Raw genomic sequence first — 22,853 nt, 5'->3', positions numbered from 1 at the left:
TGGATTTCTAGGATTTAAAAATGGGCCACTTCGGTCCGGCCCGGACGATATATTAAGTCAGAAAGATGATACAGCTGTCGGATTTCGCTGACGACAGCGATTCACTGACATTTGCTGCCGATTTGCGTCGAAATTCGAGCTCGAATTCGTCACCAGTTGAACCTTCGCAATCAATTTCACCCCGTTCTGTCGCTAAAACGGCCGTGTTCTCTTCGATTTCTGATAATTCAGGTACGTAGGTTTGTATGAAATTAGCGGTTGATGCTATTACAACATCGTTTCGATGATTCGGAGGCATTCGTAAGGAATGTTTAGGAACTGTCAATCCACAACCTGCGTCGGCCATTTTGATGACCTAATTACACTAAAATACATGAAAAAGAGTAAATTTTGCTGTTGTAATCCATATTGCCCCTCGAATCCTTGATGTCGAGGGTCTAATTAATCAAAATAAACCAGTATAACTTAACTTAATTGCTAGTGGGCATTTCTAAATATGCCATTGGATTAACAGAAAATACCCAAGCCCATGGCCATATAGTCTATTTTTAAACATGGACTCTCCAAAATTAGTAAAAATTTCTGTTGATTTAATTCCAGAAATTTGATTTATACAATATCCTCGAAACCACAACTGGAATATCACATAATTGCAACGTGGGACGTGGCTCTTTGCGGAGATTTTTTTTTGATCTCGTGATAATAGATTAAACCTTCAGTTTCTTAGGCGGATAGAAAAAAAATTGCATCTAATGAGGGCGAATTAATTATTCCATTCTTCATCGACGACCAACTCAATGAATTCCAATACTAACCAGCGGTCATTACCTAATCTGATCTTGTAGCTCGAGCCTTCTCTAATTGCAGCTGAGAAACACCTCAAGAATTTTTACTTAGGCCTATCGCTAATCTCTAAATCATGTATTCATTCTGAAAATCTCCAGTCGCTCGACGTCTTGCTTTTTCATCCGTATCTAAGTTGGAATTTGTTCGGTGCGGTGAGGAAAATGGACCGAGTCGTTTTGAATCGTAGTCCAATCGCATTTTTACGCCATGAAATATATCGATCGGGCATGCACCAAAAATGTTTGGGGACGTTGAAGATGTCCGTGATTCTTATTTTCAAATTAATCTCATAATTTTGAATATGCTGTACTAACATATGATATACTGTAACCCCACTACGAAGGTAATCTGAATAAACACCTTTGATTAATTTAAAACACTTTCAGTGGAAAACTGATAATTTGGAGAAATTAAGTCGGGCCTAAGTGATAATAAAGAGAAACTATGTCTTAAAATGAAATTGTTAATACTCGGCAACTTTGTTTCAATTTATACATTTGAGGCAGGTGTGAAGATATGGCCTGTCGTTGATTTTCTAGTTGGCCCACTTTTTATTGTATGATCATTTATCAAATTCTTGCAGTGAAAGAGGATTCTGATGCCGAGCACGAACCGGATCAAATGTCACGCGGCATCCACTCTTCGGAATTTTCGGCGTTAACTCGTCGATTCAGTTACGACTTATTTCGCCAACCGACGTTGCAACAACACCAGCAACAACAACAACAACGGATCGGTGTCGTGGACGACGTCAAAAACTGTTCGCCGCCTCCGCTGTCCGATAACCGGGACAGCGCGGCGACAACGACGACGAACAGTCTCGACTTTTGCCGCACGTTCGGCATCGATAACTTCGGCGGGTTACGCGGCGTTGCGCATTCTACCGACGAACTGAATTATCACGATCCCAAGTTCGACGCGCTCGACCACCGCGGCGGAGCGCCGGTGGCGCCCTCTCGACGGACTCTCGATTCCGGCGACGATCGTCAGGAACGGCACATGGAGCATATCGATAACAGCGCCGCCATGCGTCAACGAACTGACCTAACACCAACGTCTCAGGTGCTGATCGATATAGGATCGTCGCGGCATTGTCATCTAGATTTCGTAGCTCGTAATTTACACGGTCAGAATTATTCGCCGGCGACGTCGGTGGCGCCGCCTGGCGAGATCGGTCGCAGAACGCAGCAGCAGCAGCAGCAAGGTATACGTTTAAAACAACAACATTCGTTGTCGATATCGGAAGAAAACATTTCCAGTTCTCCGGAACCAATTGACTCAGCTGAACGTCCGAATTCAGTTAAACCGAACATACCTCCGACTACGCCCTCGAGTATCGATTTGGCGTCGCCGAACTTCGCCGCCGCCGCCATGAACGCCAAACTTATCAAATCCGAACAACGTCATGAGGATTGTTCTTCCGCGAGTGACTTTTTGCTGCACTACCCATCGGAACGTTCGGGGCAGCGTACGCCGGCGCCGTTAGATCTCGGCAAGACGTCGTCGGGAGGCGTGACTAATACTAGTAATGATCTGTTAAGTCCGGTACGGTCGGAAGCCGGTGACCATCGTCATGGAGATCAGTTGACATCGCCGATCAATCAAAATGGTCCGAAATTTCCTGACGTCTACTTGTGAGTATTACGCCTATATGGCCACTGTAATTACTGATTTTGATTATGATACGACTCGGGAGGCCATGGCGATGATGATGGCTGACCTGACAATCTGGGTGACCGAGGGGGTGTCTGACTAGGGGGTCAGACCTTGAAGGCTATGCTGAAAGATGGCAAACTTGGTATCATCTGAAAGCTTGTAAATGGAGCTTTCGAAAAATGTAAACCTTCACCCGGTCATCCCTCATATCTATTGAGTTAGGCCTATAAAGATTTTTCTAACGTGGTCCAAAATCAGTCGTCGGCTGAAATGTACTCGCTGTTCATTGTCAAATTCAAGAGATATGATTGTGAAATCTGCAGTGATATATCAATGAGCTGATGTTTTTACGAGCTGATGTTTTTACGCTTGTACTCCTTCTTTTTCAGTATGGATTCGCAGTTTACTCCGAATGAGAAGAACAGTCCAAAAAGTCCCGTATCTGCTGAAAACGAAGACCCTTCGTTATCTTCGTCTGGTAAGATTCACCCGAGTATTGAAATCGTACACATCGAGGCCTACTTGTATTTCCGTTCGGTTTTAGGATCAAAATCCTCGGCGTCAACTCGAGAATGATATTTGAACGTTGTTAAGACGATGAATTCTGACATTTCGCATTCGGAATCACGTTTACGGCTAAGCCTTAAACGTTTTAAAGGTTGGCTATCGAGTGTCGTGACTGTCTGTCGATGAATTTGTTGAATTCATCGCGATGAGTATTGAGTACATGGAAAATGACTGAAGGCATAGTTTTTGGTCCACGACTAACAGTCCGTCATTACGCACATGGTAATCAAATAGGCCAACGCTTATCTGATAAAAGAACTTAGAAATTGATAAGCAACGATTGAAGTTCATTCACTCGTAATTCACGTTGCTACCCGCGTTCTGGGTAGACGTACGAACCCGAACCCGATAGACGTTCAGTTGTAGGCATGATTGTGTTCAGCGTTTAAAGCCGTCGAAAAGTCATTGACATCATTCGTCTTTTCATGAGTACCAATATAGGTTGACTAGTCCTAGTTGACTAGTTACTAGTCCGCAAACAAATTGTGTAATGTGGGATGACTCCCCTCCCCGTATTTTGTGTTGTAAAAACTCTTTCGGGCTAATACTGTAGTTCGATTTCTTTGCGCGAATGAAACCATCCCCGTATCTTTGAAAAAACCAACGATGTGGATATTTATATAATCGTTAACCTGACGTTGCGAAATTGTTTTTTTTTTCTTTCCATCTTCAGAATTTTATTAAAAATGAAAGAAATCTTTCCAAAACACCAGAGCTGGGTTTGGTAGATGTGGATTTCGTAGATGCTAAATAATCCCTGGGAACATTTTGAAATTTGTCAGTTATGACCATGGTTTCTCATTGTTACTACGGTGGTTGTTACCCAGATTTAGGAGTTACCCCTAGGAATAACTTCGGTTTTAGATTATATATTTATCGTTTCGTCGATATCGTCGAATTTTTTATACATTCTACATCGGACTACAACCTAGGCGACCGGCCTTAATTGATTTCGCCTATATCTATAATTCTATCTATTTGTTGGCACGCTACGAATGGAGGAAATTCGATTAGACAAACAGAGATTCAACAGTTTTATTACTGTCGCAGACATGAATGACAGGGATGGTGGGAGACACGTCCATCTCTGCCAGTTGTTAAACGACTTCGCAGCTGTTTATATAGTTACTCCAACAAGAGAACACATGTGCGCGCATGATATCATAGTTGGGCCTAATCTATTCTCGGCATTAGATCAGGAATCGATTGTGTTGTACCCTTCGATTTGTCGCGAAAAAATGCAGAAAAATCGGAACAAATATCTTCCTTTTCGTAAGTAATCGCGTTTACGGGTATTATATTCAAACGATTAAAAAAATAGGTAGCCAACACCGTCTGCGGTTCGGTATTTCGATACCAGTGCCATATGCCGGAAAGTTTTTTCCTTTTTTTTCTCACGATAGTCGAATGAATTCAATCGGCTCGAAACAATGCGCGAAATCGTTTTGGTCTGCGTCTGTGGCAATGAACTCTCTTGGTAAGCCCCGCGTCGGGTCATCGCGAAAACCTTGAAAACGCACAGATGCGTCGTGAGAGAAAAAGACATAGCTTTTGATTGTTTTCAAAAAAAAGGTTTCAATTCAATTGAAGTCGTTTGTGGCTTACTACTGCATTTGAATAAACGTGAGCTTTCATCTGCGAATGCGCAAGAATAGATGGATAGCTCATTGTGGTTGCGTATAGCCTCCGGGGAATACCGTTGTTGAACTTTTCATGATCTACTTTGTGTCGTATAATCGCGTATTTGGCTCTACGTGAAATGGGAGGTTTTGTGCGTGCGTTTTTTTTGGTATGAAACAGAGGTTTTACTATCTGTAGTCACATGCCAGCTGCATTATAGCCTAGGCCTCTGAAATATTGATTCGTATATAAAGAAGTGATTTAAATATTGACACGCTTTTACATATGCACCATATAGATTCGATGCATTCATTCTATAACTGGTGTATTGATTAATGACTTATTGACTATATATATATATATATATATATATATATATATATATATATATATATATATATATATATTTATATTTATGTATATATAGATCATATATCAGGAATATTGTATTGGGATTCGTTTATAATTACATTTTTTTTAATTACATTTCTTATCGAAATCAAGAAGTGCAGAAGAATCTGTCTATTTTGAAGCTGCAGTAATCTAGCTCGCTGTAGTCTTTCAAGGAATCTATCTCGATTTACTGTTAAGAGGAATCTACCTCGCTGTACTGCTGAGAGGAATCTACCTCGCCGTACTGTTGAGAGGAATCTACCTCGTTGTACTGCTGAGAGGAATCTACCTCGCTGTACTGTTGAGAGGAAGCTATCTCGATGTACCGTTAAGAGGAATCTACCTCGCTGTACTGTTGAGAGGAATCTACCTCGCTGTACTGCTGAGAGGAATCTACCTCGCTGTACTGTTGAGAGGAATCTACCTCGCTGTACTGTTGAGAGGAAGCTATCTCAATGTACCGTTAAGAGGAATCTACCTCGCTGTACTGTTAAAGAAGAATCTACATCGCTGTACTGTTGAGAGGAATCTACCTCGCTGTACTGCTGAGAGGAAGCTATCTCGATGTACTGTTAAGAGGAATCTACCTCGCTGTACTGTTAAAGAGGAATCTACATCGCTGTACTGCTGAGAGGAATCTACCTCAATATATTGTTGAGAAGTATCTGCCACGCTGTACCAATGAGAGGAATCTACCTCACTGTATTGTTGAGAGGAATCTACCTCGCTGAACTGTTGAGAGGCATGTACCTCATTCTATAGTTGAAGAATTACCTCACTCCGGTGTCAATCCAGTTATGACTGATCCCACAGTATCTGGTCGTGTGAAATCACTATCCATTCATTTTTAAGGCACGCGTCTGGCCTTGCTTCATTGGCACTCTGTTACCTCGGGCAATATTTCAAGCTGTGATTACCGTGATGAATCCTACTCTGAATTCGTATAAAGGTTTCTACATTTTCCCCGCCCCATCTGGCCCCTGCTTCGCTTGTACATTAAATTAAGCATCCATTCTCGGAAAAATGTATTGTGTAATGTAATATATTTGTAAAACTCTACCTGAACCCTCGGCTTCTAAAAAACCAACGCTCACACTGTGTATAATAATATCTATGTGTGTTTGTATACGTGTTGGCGCTCGGCGTCGAAACCACTCACGAAAACTCAATCGAGTTTATTTATACGCGTAACATCTACGTTTTTCTATTTAAGTCGCCATTATCGGCATCCAGTTTCTCGGTACTCGGAGGAACAATCCGAGTCTAGAATCGATTGGAAACAAAAATTAATTTCAAATATTTCATAAACTGAGCCGACCGGCTATCGGCCCGCGGTTGGCTGACGAAAATTCTGTACGTACGTGCTAACCGTGGTAATAGTGAACTAAAGCTCAATGCGCATGATGCAAGGAAACATGGAAACATGGAAGCATGTAATTATATGTTTCATCTTAGAAACAATGTTTCGGGAAACATTTGTATTTCTGGTTTCTCAAAAACGCACGCGACACGGGAAACACTTTCCTTGCATCGCTTGTCAGTGTATAGCAGGATTTTTCTGCACCTTCCCCCAAACTAACACTGGGTTCGTCGCTTAACTTCGTTGGTTAGTCGGAAGAAAGGTACTTTCGGGCGAATTGCCTTCGAAAACTTTGTATAAACTTTATTCGAATATAAACAATACAGCGGTATCGTCCTTGTGAGCGCAGTTATCGCGTAACACAATGCGGGAAAAAATGCAGACAATCCGGGAAAAAAATGACTACGTTGTCACGAGAATTTACGAAAGAATAACCCAAGAAGAGGAAAAACGAATCGCAAGAAATATTATATCTACTTCGACGACCGGTGAGGAACTTGTGGGCTGAAACTTTTTCGGAAGTTCATCGGGAGAGATTAGAAATTGAAATAAGGAAAAAACGGAAATGTTTCATTTCGAGTTCGATTTATAACGAACTTCAGTTTCGCGTGGAATCGGTGCTGGAAATATGGAAGCCGGTGAAAATATCCGGACTTGTCGGTAACGCGCGCGCGCGCAAAGTTGTAATCAAATGATTAGCATTTCGTTAATTGTGCCGTAGATAATTACGATTAGTATGAGAGATGAATTAATCATTTATTTAATCACCGACTTTGATTCCAAGGAGCGAGAGAGAGGAGAGAGAGGGAGAGGAGAGAGAGAGAGGGAGAGACTGAAGCGTTGTTGTATGTGTGTGTGTTGTTGAGTGGAGGTGGGATTGTCTTATAAACAGCCAATTGACACAGTCTCCCGGTGCAGTACACAGTCAGTTGTCACACATACACTACAAATGGCCATCGTTTCAACGTTGTTCGCGGCGACTCCGATCGAAGACGGGACTTTTCCACCGAATTTTACGTTTCACTTCGACTGAAAATACCGCGTCGGACGCGACTAAAATTAAGGGACGCGCGCGGTTAAGGATTTCTACGAATCGGGGACCGGCCCGCAACGCAATGTCGACGACGATCGCGCTAGCTTTAAAATACTGATGAAACAACGGCGGCGATTGTTATAATTTTCGTCAGATGGACTTGTCGTTCGGTTGGTCACCTTTGCGTTCAATCCTGTCGTCGGGGCCGAGCGTCGTCGTCGTCAAGGACGAGCCGTGCACGTCGTCGTCGTCGCCCGCTTCATCCGTACAGATGGAAGATCAAACGTTTAGTGCTTATTACAATTGTAACCAATACTACGACTGCTATTATCAACAATCAGGTACGTTCTTATCGAGGCGACGAGGATTTCAGCTATTTGACTCGTGCCAAATCTCTTCTGCTAACTACTCGGGATATCGGTAAGATCATCTTTAAGGGGTACAGCTTTTCGCACCTGTTAATCACTTGACTGGTTTAGTTTCGGTGGTACACCGATAAAATTCATATTTGATTTTGTATCGGACGCCTGAGTGATTGGCCCACTTTACGTAAAATACTCGTAGTACACGTGGCATGAGAATGAACGCGTTTCTGAATGTTTTTTGGGGTAGAGGAGATTCGCTGTAACTTCTTAACTAGAATTAATTATCAACGTCGATGAAATGAATACAGCATTCTAGAAATTCATCAAGTGACAGTAACCCCCACCTGTCATCCCCTCCTCCCCCTCCCCCCAAATTTGCGCTCAATTTGAGGCCTATACCTGTTACGCTTATATTTATGTCTCTGTAGTTACGGAGAGTTATCTTATAGCGTCATGTATTCTTCTAAAACTTCTGGGGCCAGTTGCTCAAAGGTTGGTTAAAGATAACCAGTGGATAAATACCATATAGTAATAACGAACTTTTAATTGTCACTACGTCAATCATCCATTGATTATCTCTAACCAACGTTTGAGTAACTGGCCCCTGGGTAGATATAAAGGAGTTGTTAGAATACTTCAAAATTCGGAGTGATATACCTCCTAGAATTTGGAGTGTTCAGCTATCTATCTATATAAGGATCTTACAGAAAAATGAATTCTAAGAGACTTATTTCGTAGATTTAGTTCTTAGTTATTGATATTCAATGCGAATATATGTGGAATCTTTGAAGCATCGTGTTCAGTTGAAGGCACATCGGCGTCTAGGAGTCAGTGGGCCTTGAGAGAGCAGATGATTATTGGTTGCGTTTTTCACATGCGAGAACATATCGGAGGTTTTTCGGAAGAAACGTCGCTTGAAATATCAGTTTTTGTGGGGCGATTTTTTTCGTTTTTCCGTAAGAAAAGACGCGGCGGCGGCGTCAGGCGTGTCGAAGGCCCGTCGAAGTCAGAAACGAGTTCAACAGCTTCAATAGCTAGATTCATTTCGAGAGTTTATATCGGAGTAAATTTGGAAATCGAAAAGTAGATTTCGACAAAAAACCGTCGTGGGAATTCGCTTAGTTTAAGAGTTAATTGTTCTCCGGAGCAGATGTTAGGAAAGCCAGACAATTAGCACACCTCAGACCTTTAATTGCAGGTGTTAATGCGAAATTCACTAGCCTGTTTACAAATTGGTTCACACACTTCTCGGTTTTGATAAAAGTTCATCTTTCCTAATTGGCGAAGCCGCGACCGAGAGAAAGAGAGAGAGAGGGAGAGAGAGATCTGTATTAAGGGGTATCCCCGATTATACCTGGCCTCCGTAATCGAACATTTGATAAATAAAGCGTTGAAATTTTTTCGATTTACCACGCACGTGGTAGCGTACCCCCGATCGTAGATATCTGAAATCTGTCACAGAAAAAATGTATATGTCTTTGTTTTTTTTTTTCGCGTTAGTATTAGTTTATATCGATCAGTAAATCCACGTGTATCTATTATCGATGATTTATATACGTCATTGTATACAGCTGTCTGGGTTTTAGAAATGAACTCGGGCCGCACTCGGGCAGCACTCGGGCGCTCAGGTTATCGATTCCTCATACAGCCGTTGAACTAGCGTAGACGATGTTAATGACCTAAGCGGTAGATTCGCGAATCGTTGACCGCTTTCGTTTCGTCGAAAGGTGTAAATTTTTTTCGACCGGCTCGTCGTCGGGTGTCTCTCCGCGCGTTCGCTCGTCGACGAAAATTAGCGAGTTATGACGCTCGGTGCAATCAACGCGATTGTTGGTTAGCCTGGTGATTAGATTAGACACTTTCTCCGTTGTCATCCGGTGACGCGGTATCGCGTTGATTGTCATACTGACCGTCGCTAATCATCGGCGATTCAAAACTAGCACTTCATCGTGTAATCAGTTATTTAATGCTGTCCGATTTCAATTTATCAATTCCTCTCATTCTTGAGTGTTTGAAATTTTATATCGCGAACCTAGAAGGCCCTTCCTCACCCCCGACCTCCCTCCCTCATTCCTTCGCTCCCTTCCTCATTCCCTCCACTCCTTCACTCTCGAACTGCCTCTTTCACTCCCTACTTCCCTCCCTCGTTTCCTCACACCCAACTCCCTCACTTCCTACCTCCCTCGCCTCTTCACTCCCTCCCTCTTTCACTCACTAACTTCCTCACTCCCTCCCTCATTCTGACCTTCCCTCCCTCCCTCATTCTGACCTTCCCTCCCTACCTCGCTCACCCCTTCACTCACTCCTTCCTTCACTCCATCCTACCTCCCACCCTCCCTCGCCCTCCCTCTCCCTGTTGGATTGTTCATTCAACCTCATAACAGGACAGCCTTTGAGGTGTTGCCCGCACACTGTAAGAAGCCAACAGGACTCGAACCCACTTGGCACTCACCACCGATAGTGAAATCAACATCATCGCGCCTGCTGAGTTACCCCACGCTGCTTATATACAGTTACAATTTAAATCCTGAGTTGCATAATAAAAAAATGAAAGGATTCGGTCGAATTTAAAACGAAGGAGTGTGGAATTGTGTCCGGACGTTTTTATGTCTGGGGGAATATATAACACAAATGTATATCTCAATTTTATGACAAGGATAATGATGAGGCTCGTTATGTAGGCCTACCAGTATACATAGCTGAAACTGAAGAAATTTCTGCCAGATGAAGCGACGAATGTTAATTAATGAGATGACCTCTAAAGTCCTGTGTTGGTTTTATGGATTCCAGTTATAACCTTAGACCCCGAGACATGGCTGTAATATTTCGCAGATTTGCTCGATTTTGTCAGTGTCCCGGTATCCGTTGGGCGTCGGAATTTTTCTTAGGATACTGAAAATTGAGCTGAATTTCCATGAGAAGTTGTTAATTTCAATTCGTTCCTGTGTTTTTTTTTTATTATTAAAAAACTTCTACCAGAGGCAAACTGGGAAACCACCGAACTTTAACACGGGATACCGACAATGGTAGGTCACGTATCCCGGGAGTCTCGTATTTCACACCCTAGGACAGGGTGGCGCCACTGACCCAGAAAACCTGGAAACTCGAGGAATAAAAAAAGATGAGAATCAGGGATGTTAAGAAATTTTGTATTGTAAAATAAGAAGGGCAACTTATAACATGAAAAAAATTAGGGAAAACTAGAATAAAATCGTGGAATGTTCTTCGAAAAATGTTTATGAAAAAAAACCTGGGAAATTTTTTTCAAGTGAAAAAATGAGGAATTCAGGAAAAAATCGGGAATTTGTAAATGGGAGTTAAGTGGCCAAACTAGAACCGTCCAAATTGGGTTGCAATACCGCGCGTACCTTACGTAAAGCATTTACGGGTTCGAAAACACTCGAAAATGATGACGATATTACGTAACAAGCCACGTTTTCATTCATGTGTATGTAACGCGTCTATAATGAGAATCGAGGGAACGAATTACTATATGGATTCATTTTATTTAACGCGAGACGACCACGCGGAGTAATCAGAAAACTACATTCTACTAAAACTAGTAATCACGCTGATTGAAGCTACATCATCGTCGTTATCATCATCATCATCATCGTCGTCGTCGTCGCAATATACATTATTATTATTATAAATTGATTGTCACGAATTTCTCGGCGCGAGCCGCTGTGTGTGTAACGTCTGCTTACAGTGTCTCCACCTCGGCGTCGTCGCTTCATAACCGCGAAAACTTCGTTGAATGAATGATAGTAAAGTAGCCGCGTGCACGATGATAAGTTTAAAGCCTCTGTAAATACAAAATTTAAGAGATGTAAAACGAATTCTATTTTATCGAAGATTAACCCTTTCAGTGCTGACTTAATAGCTAATAGTGCTGGAGATATTTTGAAAATTTTGAAAAATTTCATCCCAGTGTGTTGAATAACAGGCATCAGCTATGATGCATCTACACCGCGGTGCGGTGTATCGTTAGTTACTAATATTTCACTATGTTTGACAGGTGCTGCCATCTTTTAATAGAGATAAAAACTAATTACTAATCACGTCATTACACCACAGTGCGGTGTACTAGGAAAATTCATCACCGATTTATACACTGCACAGCGGTGTAGACGCACTGAAAGGGTTAAAATCATGGCGAATTTTGTTTTGAACAGTCACTAGAGACCATCGTCACATGTGAACGAAATGAAGTTATTCAGAACGGCCACTTAACCTGGAAATCAGGGAAAAGTCAGGACATTTTGTTTTCTTTAAAAATGTCTGGGAATAGTTAGGGAATTTTGTAAAAAAAGAAAAAAGAAAAGCTAAATATCAGGGAAAAGTTGGGGAATATTGTTTTCTTTAGAAGTCAGGTAATAGTCGGGGAAATCGGTTGAGATTGCTAGATCGCGCGTAAAATCAAACAGTTTCTGTCTACGTCTTACATATTGACTGTTAATTGATTGGATTCTTGGCAGATCGAGTCAGGGAGAACAACGTACAACATCAGGAAAAAGTCGGGGGGAAGAAGCAAGTGAAATAAAAGTGGCCACTCCGTCATATACTTTGAAAGAAGAGAATCATGCGTAGGAAAGAAATTTGTTTTAATCTTTTAGCGTAAAGTGGGTTTTAAACTTAAGACAACTTGTTGAATGAATTCCTGTAGTTGGCGGTCTCTGTTTGCGGCTATCCGATTCATGCGCGGTCGATACACAATAGTAGAATAGAAACCGGCTATTGATACGCCTGGTAACTTAATTACTCGCTTTTCATCAATCGTCGTTTAAAAATTACAGTTTGAAGTCATTATCAACTGGGGTTAGAAATAAAGGGTATTTCCTTTAAATCCATTTTGGGTGGGGGCTACGTATTATCCTTTTCGACTGAGATTAAAAATGATTTTAATAAAAGGTATTAAAAGAGCTTCAGCAATCAGTGAAAAAGAGGAGGCTTTGTTTGAATATCATTTTTAATGCGCCCCACCTTGAAATTGTTTTCCATGTCTAGCGCACAATTATTTTTTTTTGCCGAATCTGGATAAACGGCGGAAAAGCCGCAGTTACGAAAAACAAAGCAAAAAATGAAGCCCCGTAAGGTCGTTTCGAAGAAATCTTGACGATGTATCAACTTTTATTTTCAGACGTTAAATTTGGTATCGAAGAATGTTGTCCTGTATGCGGCGATAAAGTATCCGGATACCATTACGGATTACTAACTTGCGAGAGTTGTAAAGGTAAGCGATAGATTGGAAGTTTGGAAAAGCAATTAGCCGCGTCCGTGCCGTTCTAATTTGACCGGTAAATCAAGAGATGGTCCATTCTGAAATTGGGAACAAAAATCGGTATTGTTCTTTTTGCTCGGTCTAAATTGGTCGGTTCTGAAATGGAATTGACCAATCAAGCGCTGGCTTTTTGTGCGCACGTTCGATACAATTTTAAAGAAAATGGAACCGACTTCATTTAGACGGTTGTTAATAGTGTAGCGCGATCGCATTTATCGCGTTTTAATTCGCGAAGTGGGCGACGTTTATGAATGTTGATCGTTTTATCCACCAGTCAACGAAATTGATACGTTCTCGGTATCGGTTGAAGATTTTATAACCGGATCGCATATGCACCCGCGCGTTGTGAAATGTCGGTAGTAAAAATACTAAATCCATTGATGTATGCGGTCGCTGTAGTCGCGGGTCGGCCCGCTTGACAGTCCGTTCGGACATTGGCAAACGAGCGCGGAAGAATACGCGATTAATTCGCGAGTCGGTCGGTCGTTAATCAAGTCGGTATTAAAGCGAGCGCGTTTCAACGTACCGGACCGCTCGAACCTGTCTCATTAATATCGACGGCGGTCCACGCGTAGATTATAACGACATCGATCTCGTTGACTGGCGATCAACTCGTTGGTTGACGTTGTTAATCCGCGATTGTCTTCGTTTATAAATTGCGAACAACTACCGACAAATAACGGGGCTTCGGTCGCGGCGGACGTTGTAGTCGTTTCGCAGTTAAAGACAACTCGCTCAACTCTGCAGATCCGTCTGCTCACTCTATCTTTAGATCCGTCTGCTTACTCTATCTCTGGATTCGTCTGCTCACTCCGTCTCTAGATCCATCTGCTCACTCTATCTCTAGATTCGTCTGCTCACTATCTCTAGATCCGTCTGCTCACTCTATCTCTAGATCCATCTGCTCACTCTATCTCTAGATCCGTCTGCTTAGATTAGAGTAACTTATGCACAAATGATTCCTTTTAATTCCGTATCTCATTTCATGCGAAAAAGTTCAAAAACGGTTTTTGTTTCATGGATTTCTTGAAAATAACCCAGAGCTTAGGACGGCTTTTGAGATTAACATATTCCGTAGTTTTAATTCAAATCCGAACGTTTTTATTTTTCAGGCTTTTTCAAACGAACTGTACAGAATAAGAAAGTGTATTCATGTGTAGATAACCGCAGTTGTCAAATAGATAAAACCCAGCGTAAACGATGTCCGTATTGTCGCTTCCAGAAATGTCTTCAAGTTGGCATGAAATTAGAAGGTAAAACAATGTATTAGTATTGTGACCCAGTAACACAGTGGTCAGTTTAATTATGGCATGATCTGATTGTCAGGGTTCTTACGGAGCAGGGAAAAGTGAGAAGTCCAGAATAATTTTTCCCTGCGTGGAAAATCAGGGAAATCTGACTTTTCTTGTCAGGAAAAGATTTTAGGGGATTCCGAGTTCTCCGATCTGTAAGAACCCTGGTATTCTGCTAATTGAACGAACCCAAATTTACACAGTCTTGCATTATTCGAAAGAATTGTTTATTATTTAATGTCATTTTTCCATCTTTTCTTGAAGCCGTTCGTGCCGACCGAATGAGAGGTGGACGCAACAAGTTCGGCCCGATGTATAAACGCGACCGCGCCATCAAACAACAGGCGCTACGGCAACAGCAACAACTACTGCAACAATATCAGCATCAGTTACAGCAAATACAACAGCAGGGTAACTCCTCGGGAAGTAACGGTAACAACGTGGAACGCGATATCAAACCCGACATAACGTTGTTGCAACAGCATCAACACTCGTTAAATACAAGCGCCGGCCAGGTGAACGGAATGGATCTGTCGCAAGACGCTTCGTCGAACAATAGTAGTGCTAATAATACGAGTAACAACCCGGCCTTATTTAACCCTGCCATGTACACGAACTCGCTACCTCAGACTAGTTTCCCGGGTTTGCTGAACCCGTTGCAGAATATACCGCAGTTGGTGCCGTCGTCGCTGCGCATCGTGCCGCCGTTGATCAGCGATCTGAAATCGCACGAACTCGACGAGAACGAAATACAGCAGAAGATCATCGCGCTCGCGCAGTACCAGCTGATGAGCACCGAGCCGCGGTCCAAACAGGAAATCGTTTTAGGAATGTGTAAATTAGCCGATCATTGTCTGTTCATGTTGGTCGAATGGGCAAGAGGGGCGCTGTTCTTCAAAGAGTTGAAAGTACGTATCAGTCCGCAATGGATTTTTTAGGGACAGATGACCCCTTTATTTCACATCCACCCCTCTGAGAATCAGCCACCCGTGTTAAAAAATCTGCCGTGCTCTCCACGACAATGATCATTTAACGCTAACAATGATAATGGGGTATCCGCAATGCTACTACTGTGGCAAGCAAGGATTCTGGTTTTGCTAGTCGTTAGCAGGTTACCGCGCTACAATTTCTTCTACATTTCAATTAAATTCCAGTCAATTTCTCTCGTTAGCAAATCAATTTTTAGTGAAATCAATACCATACACTGAGTGAGAAAGCATATCTTATATCCATACGATGACTTGTTTGATGATTTCCGAATTTCGAAGCCTAAAAATCAAGTTCAAATTTCATCGAAATTGAACTGATGACCCAGACTTTTGTGGCGCCGTCTGGTGTGTGCCGGTACCCCATTGCTCTGTAATGGCATTTTAGTGTCAACCAGGCCAACCTTCAGAATGCAGAGACTTAATTGTTGTTGGACACAATTTCAGTTCCCGAGGGGTTCAATACAGCGCTTACAATGTTTTACATATCATCCACAAAACAGTTACCATCCTACAGAAGGGTTAATTCAGTCTTGTTTTCAGCATTCTAGGTTGCATCCTCTGAACTATTCATTTTTTTTCATACGATCAATTTACAGCAGTATGTCTGTGCGCCAACAGCTGAAGTACAATCCGTATATGTACATAAGCATAGCTGAAGTAATATGACAGGTTTCCAATAAATGATTTTATTTATTTTTTTTTGGTTCACAGGTGGAAGACCAGATGAAGTTATTACAAAGTTGTTGGAGTGAACTACTGATAATAGAATATATTTCACGGCTTGTGAAATTACGCAATAGTCAAAGTCCAGTAAGTGAACGCCCTCTGTAACCGGACTACGAGCCACCTACACTCGTATCTATTCTCCGAGTTACCATTTAGATTATTCTGAGGTATATATTTCGGCTTCAGTTTAATTCCGCTAGGACCCGGCGTGACCAATGTTAGTGTATTTTGAGTGCCGCGTTAAAGATTTGACGAGATCTAACCCACAACTGTGGAATTAGCTTCGATGGTCAAACGTCGTTCATATACCTTACTGAGCGCGCTATACATTTCTATTCAGGGCAATTACATTAATTGTCCATGTTGCACTTGTCAGATCTACCAGTCTGGAAGTCTTACAAGTTCATACACGTGCGTCATTTTTCCGTTCTTCATTTTGAATAACACTTTTTCTTCACATTCGTCGTTTTTTTTACTCTTTCAGCTGCGACATGACGTCTCGCATCTCGAGTTTCTGGTGAAGATCGGCCTGCCGGACGTGAAGACGCGACTTTTAGAACTCGGTCGTAACTTCGACGAGTTAAAAGCTGACATATATGAATACACGTGCCTCAAATTTCTCATACTTTTAAATCCAGGTGAATTTTTTTGAAATTTTTTCATATATCGCGGTTATTCTAAATTTAACTCGTATGAAATGCGATCGCAGTTTTGTAGATTCTTCTTCCTTTTTCCCTCAACCTAATCATACGGACTATGATTTGAAATGTTGTTTTTCGTGCGCCTCGTGCATTAGCATTATTTTAGCCCTTGAAAATGCGATCTTATTTTTTTCAAATAATGACATTTATGAGAAAAGAGGCGAAACGCTCTAATCTGGGAACTGTATCAAATTGTGGGATGGTATGCAGGGGCGGATACAGGATTTTATAAAGGGGGGTGGCTTTTGTAGGTTTAGTAATGTACGATGGGCCCCCGCTCGTAAAATTTTTTTGAAAAATGAAGTGCTCAGAGGCTCTCAGAAGCATTCTAAAACTCCTCTCGGTGGCAAATGAAAAAAACATTTGGGCGGCCAGAAAAATAAGATAACACTCGTTCTGGGCCATTCTCACGCATGAATCAAGAAAATATTGGTGTTTAAAAATTTTTTTTGGGGGGGGGTGGCTAGCCACCTCGTGCACCCCCCCCCTGTATCCGCCCCTGGGTATGGGCTCCTAAATTGCAATTAAGGCATTTTTGAGTTGATTCCACACGAATGAAAGGTTATTCAAGGAAAATAACAAAACTTTGAATCGTATTTTTTGGTCAACTCCAATAGAAAACTGTTAGTCAAGCATACATTTTTAAGCAGCGTCCATGTTTGACACCAATGGATTTCGAATATGAATTTTTGGCGCGGCCAATTGCCCTAGAGTGCTGGGGAAAAATCAGGCCTTTCTGTCAATTCTTCTGGATCCAGTTCCACAGTTGTGAGTTAAGATTTGGCTCGGAGTTAACTCATTGAAAATGAACTGATTTTAACTCAAGAGTTAGCTCTAACTCACGACTGTGTAACCGGACCCTGGTGTCGAAGTGAAGCCTACCATTCTTCCGAGGTCTGTATTATCAAAAAGTTGGTATAAATACAGAATTTGCCAGTGTTTTGGTTATTATCACGGTCAAAATAAAATGATTTGAGCCTTTTCCTTATTTGTGTCAACGGGTGACGGAATCTGCTGAAACGAATTGGAAGCAATGGAATATTTTGATAAGCAATGTAGGCGAGGCACACTGTCATGTATCCGATGTTTTGGGGAAAAAAATGAGATGAAAACGGATAAGCGAAATTTTCTTTTAAAAGCCTAGGGAACTTTCGGTCTGTTCACGGTTTCGAAATGAAATACTCGCTCTCAGAAATCTTAACTTTTTGACGTGCGTTGAAATGTTTTTAGGGAAAGACAACTGAGATTTGATTACGGCCCTGGTTCGAGTTGACTGCGCTGAGGAAGGCGTTGCTCGGTAAAATTTCACCCGCGATATTTAGTTTCAGCTTCCTACAGCTGTATATTAATAGTGCGTGTAGAATATCATGAACGACGCGATGAGTTGATGACATTTAGAAACTTGTAACCATCTTCCCAAGATATAATCGCGATAAGTTTTCAATTGGGCTTCTCGAGATCAACAGTAAATTGGCAGACGTCTGAAATGGATATGATAACTTCAGATTGAACTGGAGTAAAATTTAGTTTCAAAGAAATTCTAAGTTTGCTAGGCTTCATCTTTATATATGTGTATATGTTGTTGAGACAGTTTTATTGCGACTATCATTCAGTAGGCCAACCGAAATCTTGTAATAACGACTTATCAAATTGACTGTCAAAGTTACTTGAAAAATTGGTACTTTCATACATCGACAACAAATGACTTATACAACATATTGTATTATTGTATGAACATTTTTTTATCTATCCATGAAATCTGAATAACCCTTGCGAAGGTGAATTCAGAACAGCTGAAAGGTTTTCCAAGTGCATGAATCGTCGTGTAGGGCCAATTTCCATACACGTTTGTTAGTGATCTCGAGAGGGTTTGCGTTACTGGATTCAGTTTGCGACATACATGAAAAATAAATCTGAAACTTTTTTTGTGCACAGAGGAACACGAGACGACGACGATGTATTATTTTGTGCATGTGTGGGTTTCCGGTGAACTCGCCGCTAATTTTTCACCAGTTTGATACCGGAGACGCGATCATGATCGTTACACCGGGGTGACATTCGCTGGATGTTCGCGTCTTTAATTTCATCGCGTTTAAGACTACAAAGGAATCGTAAGAGCCTAGATACAAGTCGCTTATCGTAAAATCAATTGACGACAACGATATTATCGACGTAAACAGTCGAGGAAAACCGTTTTGCCCGTTTCGAACAATGCGCTTTTGATATTTGCGTCCCGTGTTTTTTCGCGTCGACGTCGCCGGCTTTTTCAATAAAATCCTCGGAATAGATAGATTTCGGACGGATGATCAAATTTTTCACAGAAGTCGTCCAGATTGCAAATGCGTGTTCTCTATAAAGAAGCTCATCGATCGCGTCTCGAGGTTAACGCCGGTGGCATTTATTGATCGCGTTGCGAGGGTCATCAGACTTATACGCGTAGGTGAACACGATATTCCTAGTCATAACTATTGAACAGGACCTCTCGCACTATTCTTGGAAACTAGCGAAAATAAAAATTTGATTATTAGGGATATGTTATTAGTTATTTATACGACGAGAATTTTTTCTTTGAAAAAAGTATTGTCTGATTTAGGAGGGGGTGTGTTTTAAGTGTATCCCAGGTTTGTTTAGGAGAAGCTCTCAGTCTAAAAGTTAAGTGGTCCTATTGAGTGGGTTGAGTTCATAGATGGGTTCCACAGTGGAGACTTCAGTCCAAAAGTGACCTTAAATCTTGAACCTGGTCTTAAGTTGTTAGATTGGCTATGAAACTAGAGGGGTTAGAGTGTCCTATGGAACCCATATGATTGTAACGGAATGTGTGGAATATGTTTGGAATAGACCTATGAACTTCCGATATTTCAAATACGAGGTGAATTTTCATCGTAAATCTTTTCGTTTTTGTCTTTCGTAGATGTAATCGGATTGGAGGAGAGACAGTTCATCGAGCAGAGTCAAGAGAAAATCAACGCAGCGTTGTTAGAGTATTGTATACGTTTCTATCCCGATATGAAGGACAAATTTGGTCAGTTGTTGCTGCGGTTACCGGAAATTCGGGTGATCAGTCTACGCGTCGAGGAGTTTCTATACAGTAAACACGTGAACGGCGAAGTACTCGGGCAGACGTTACTCCTCGAGATGCTACATTCGAAACGAAAATAAAAATTCTAATATATACGTTCATACATATCGACAATCATTGGTTTAAATCGTATTCAGTAATCGAGTGAAAAATGTATGATTTTTCGATAACTGTACATACTTCTGGTCCTTCGCTTCGTCAGCCCTCGGGCATTTCATTTTGAGATCCCATTTTCCATCTACATGCTCTGATGTCCCTATTCACATGTGTACATACTCGGAAGCCTATCCGTGTGCAATTCGAGGTGTGGTCTAGGAACCATTTATCAGCAGAACAGAAGTCAGAACAGTATAGTCATGACTGATCTTAGTCGAGAGTTCCATTACTGAATTCATCATCTTGACCAGTATTCCTTTAACACAAAGCGCAAAGTTGAATTTCAGTTAGATATTGTAAACGTAAAATCATCCAATCGAGTCCAGAACCATTGTTTTTGTGTTCCTTATGTTCATGTGTTGTATTCGCCTTATGGCTTACAAAAAAAAGAGAAAATGCATATATCGGCTGGGCTATTCGAAGTTTGAAGTTTGAGATTGCGAATTCCGTACGTCAAAGCACAAACTGACCAAAAATGAAAAAAAAAGTGATTAGTTCTCTGCGTTGCACAAATCAATCCAGAAGCGTCGTGCTGGACAAGTGATGTAATTCTGAGATTGAATAGGAGTAAAGAATATCAAGTTATGTGATGATTATTTTGTTTCGTTGTCGTTTAGTGAAAACCTTCTATTTACGCAGACACTCCTCCCATCAGCGAGTCGTAGAAAATGATTTTGTTGATAATGTTGGCATTGCGCAACAAACTATATGAATGTATAGTCGAATATGTATATTTGTTCGTGTTTCGATGTTGGGGAAACGATCGGAGCTCATTTTTTTTTTCTTAAATTACCGGCAGTCAAAAAATACAATATGTTACCGACGCATATCATTGTTACGATTATCCGTGTAAATTAAAAGAACTAACTCTCTCTCATTCTCTCTCTCTGTCAAGAACTACCACTACGCGCAGTATGTAAATATTTATATGATGCGAAAAGTAGGTAGATGAACATATTGCTGAATATATCTAATATACCTCATTGAGCTGTCGACTCGACGGGCGCCCGCCCGCGATCCGAGAACCGAAATGTTCCCGTTGCTGCACACGACACAGTGCTAGAACAATGTGCTAATGTTATTTATCGCGATGGTAATCGTTCTGTTTTGTTCATCGTTTGTGTATTTACCGAGGTATTTTTTGTCTCAGCCACAATTTTCGGCGAAGTTGTTGTGGCGGGAATCGCACATTTCTTTTTTGATGTGAACTTTCCATCTGACTAACTAAAAACCCATGCATGCTTGTATGTATGTGTGTGTACACTATATTGTTTTGTATATTTCTACGAATGGATTTTTGTCATATATTTAAGTCTTAATTTATTACTATTAATGATAAAGATGATGATGATGATGATAGTGAAAATAGTTATTATTATAATAATTATTATTATTTTATAAAGATGGATGGCTGTTAGTGTACATTAAAGGTAAGCAGTAATGGTTATGTAATTTCCCGGATGGCCATGTACATGATTGTATGTTCAGATGATATATAATGTTTTGTTATGTTGTTAGTGTGTTGTTTAATGATAATTCTGAAGATATACAGTTTCATTGTGTCCTCGGCCAAGACGATAAACAACGGTCTTTTTTAACTTGCGGCGTATAACATGTACAGCTAAAGCTAAATTCGCCATCGATATCGTGATTCTCTGCAAATTATTGAAATACATTTACTCATTCAGCAGATGATATAGATGTTTAGATGAGGTTTGTTCTACAATTTGATTGTTTTTGCTATGAAATTCCACCCCTCGTTCCAGTTTTATGAAAGAGTGAAACTTCAATCTTTGATTTGCTTGCTATTCAGGTTACTTCAAATTTTCAATATCTACGGAGTTAGAAAGAACAGCATCAAGTTTAAACTGGAAGGCCCTATTAGGTATTGGTTGTAGTCTAGTACCAAGCCGTTGTTCCTATTAGGGAACCGTAACAACGACTAGTATTAGTTGTTGAAATTTTTTGGCATTTCTTCTGAATAAGAACCATAGAATAGGAATACTAATCTCAATTATCAATAGTCACTAAAGGTGGCTCAATTGCCAATTTGACTACCCGGTAGTCACCATTGGATCCATTCAAAAATCAAAAATGACTTCAGGCAGTCATTCTCTATTCATCTGTTCATCTGCTGGTGATTTAGTTTGATTTGGCTGTACACATTTAACACGTCTGCTTCGTTTCTGGTGGCCTCATTTGATTTCAATTCTTCAACTGAGTGAATAGATTTGCGTTGATATAATGACGGGTGACCAAGATTTTCCAGAAGAATTCTTTTTTGTTGAATTATAGATTGCATTCTGAATGCTCTGAAAAAAAATTTGATCATGTATAAACCGATGTAATAGGGGTAACTAGCTACCATGCGACGAATATTGTTTTTATGGCTATCGAGATTGAAATTCAAAGTTCTGTTCATCATTATTATAAGCATAGTTGGAAGTGAGTTTTCCAAGGGAGTGTTTAGTCATTTCAAGTTACTATCCAGGGGTTTCGGTCTGTAAGTTCGGTAAAATATTTAGTAATTTCGATTTGTTTTGAAGTAAAAGATGGTTGGTGTAAAATGCGGTGTCTTTTAGCAATGAAAATTTAAAAAGTTGTTCATAGGATGGAATGTGTAATACGATATGGAACATTCAGAGCGACGGAGGATAAATGGGATAGTTTAAATGTCATGTTTTTAGTCTGTGTCGTCGGTATAATCACATTACATTCTGATTGTTCTCGAAAAAAACTCAAACCGAAAACTTAGAACCCGAGACATATGATTCCGTCAAGAAATGTGA

The 22,853-nt window shown here is 40.9% G+C and overlaps 1 protein-coding gene across 1 annotated transcript; it reads left to right on the top strand.

Annotated features, from left to right (window-relative positions):
* Positions 1 to 1,609: 1,609 nt before the first annotated feature.
* LOC141908103 (nuclear receptor subfamily 5 group A member 2-like) lies at positions 1,610 to 21,345 on the top strand. The gene is made up of 8 exons (XM_074797941.1): positions 1,610 to 2,480; positions 2,892 to 2,980; positions 12,981 to 13,073; positions 14,234 to 14,374; positions 14,678 to 15,321; positions 16,114 to 16,212; positions 16,613 to 16,766; positions 19,741 to 21,345. The coding sequence occupies exons 1-8, from the start codon at positions 1,846 to 1,848 to the stop codon at positions 19,986 to 19,988; spliced, it is 2,103 nt and encodes a 700-aa protein (XP_074654042.1). The 5' UTR covers positions 1,610 to 1,845; the 3' UTR covers positions 19,989 to 21,345.
* The last annotated feature ends 1,508 nt before the right edge of the window (positions 21,346 to 22,853 follow it).

The sequence above is a fragment of the Tubulanus polymorphus genome, chromosome 7 (assembly GCF_964204645.1).
Source record: "Tubulanus polymorphus chromosome 7, tnTubPoly1.2, whole genome shotgun sequence".
Lineage (NCBI taxonomy): Eukaryota > Metazoa > Nemertea > Palaeonemertea > Tubulaniformes > Tubulanidae > Tubulanus > Tubulanus polymorphus.
Note: the sequence above shows the minus strand (reverse complement) of the source record. Positions and strands in the feature narration are given on the sequence as shown.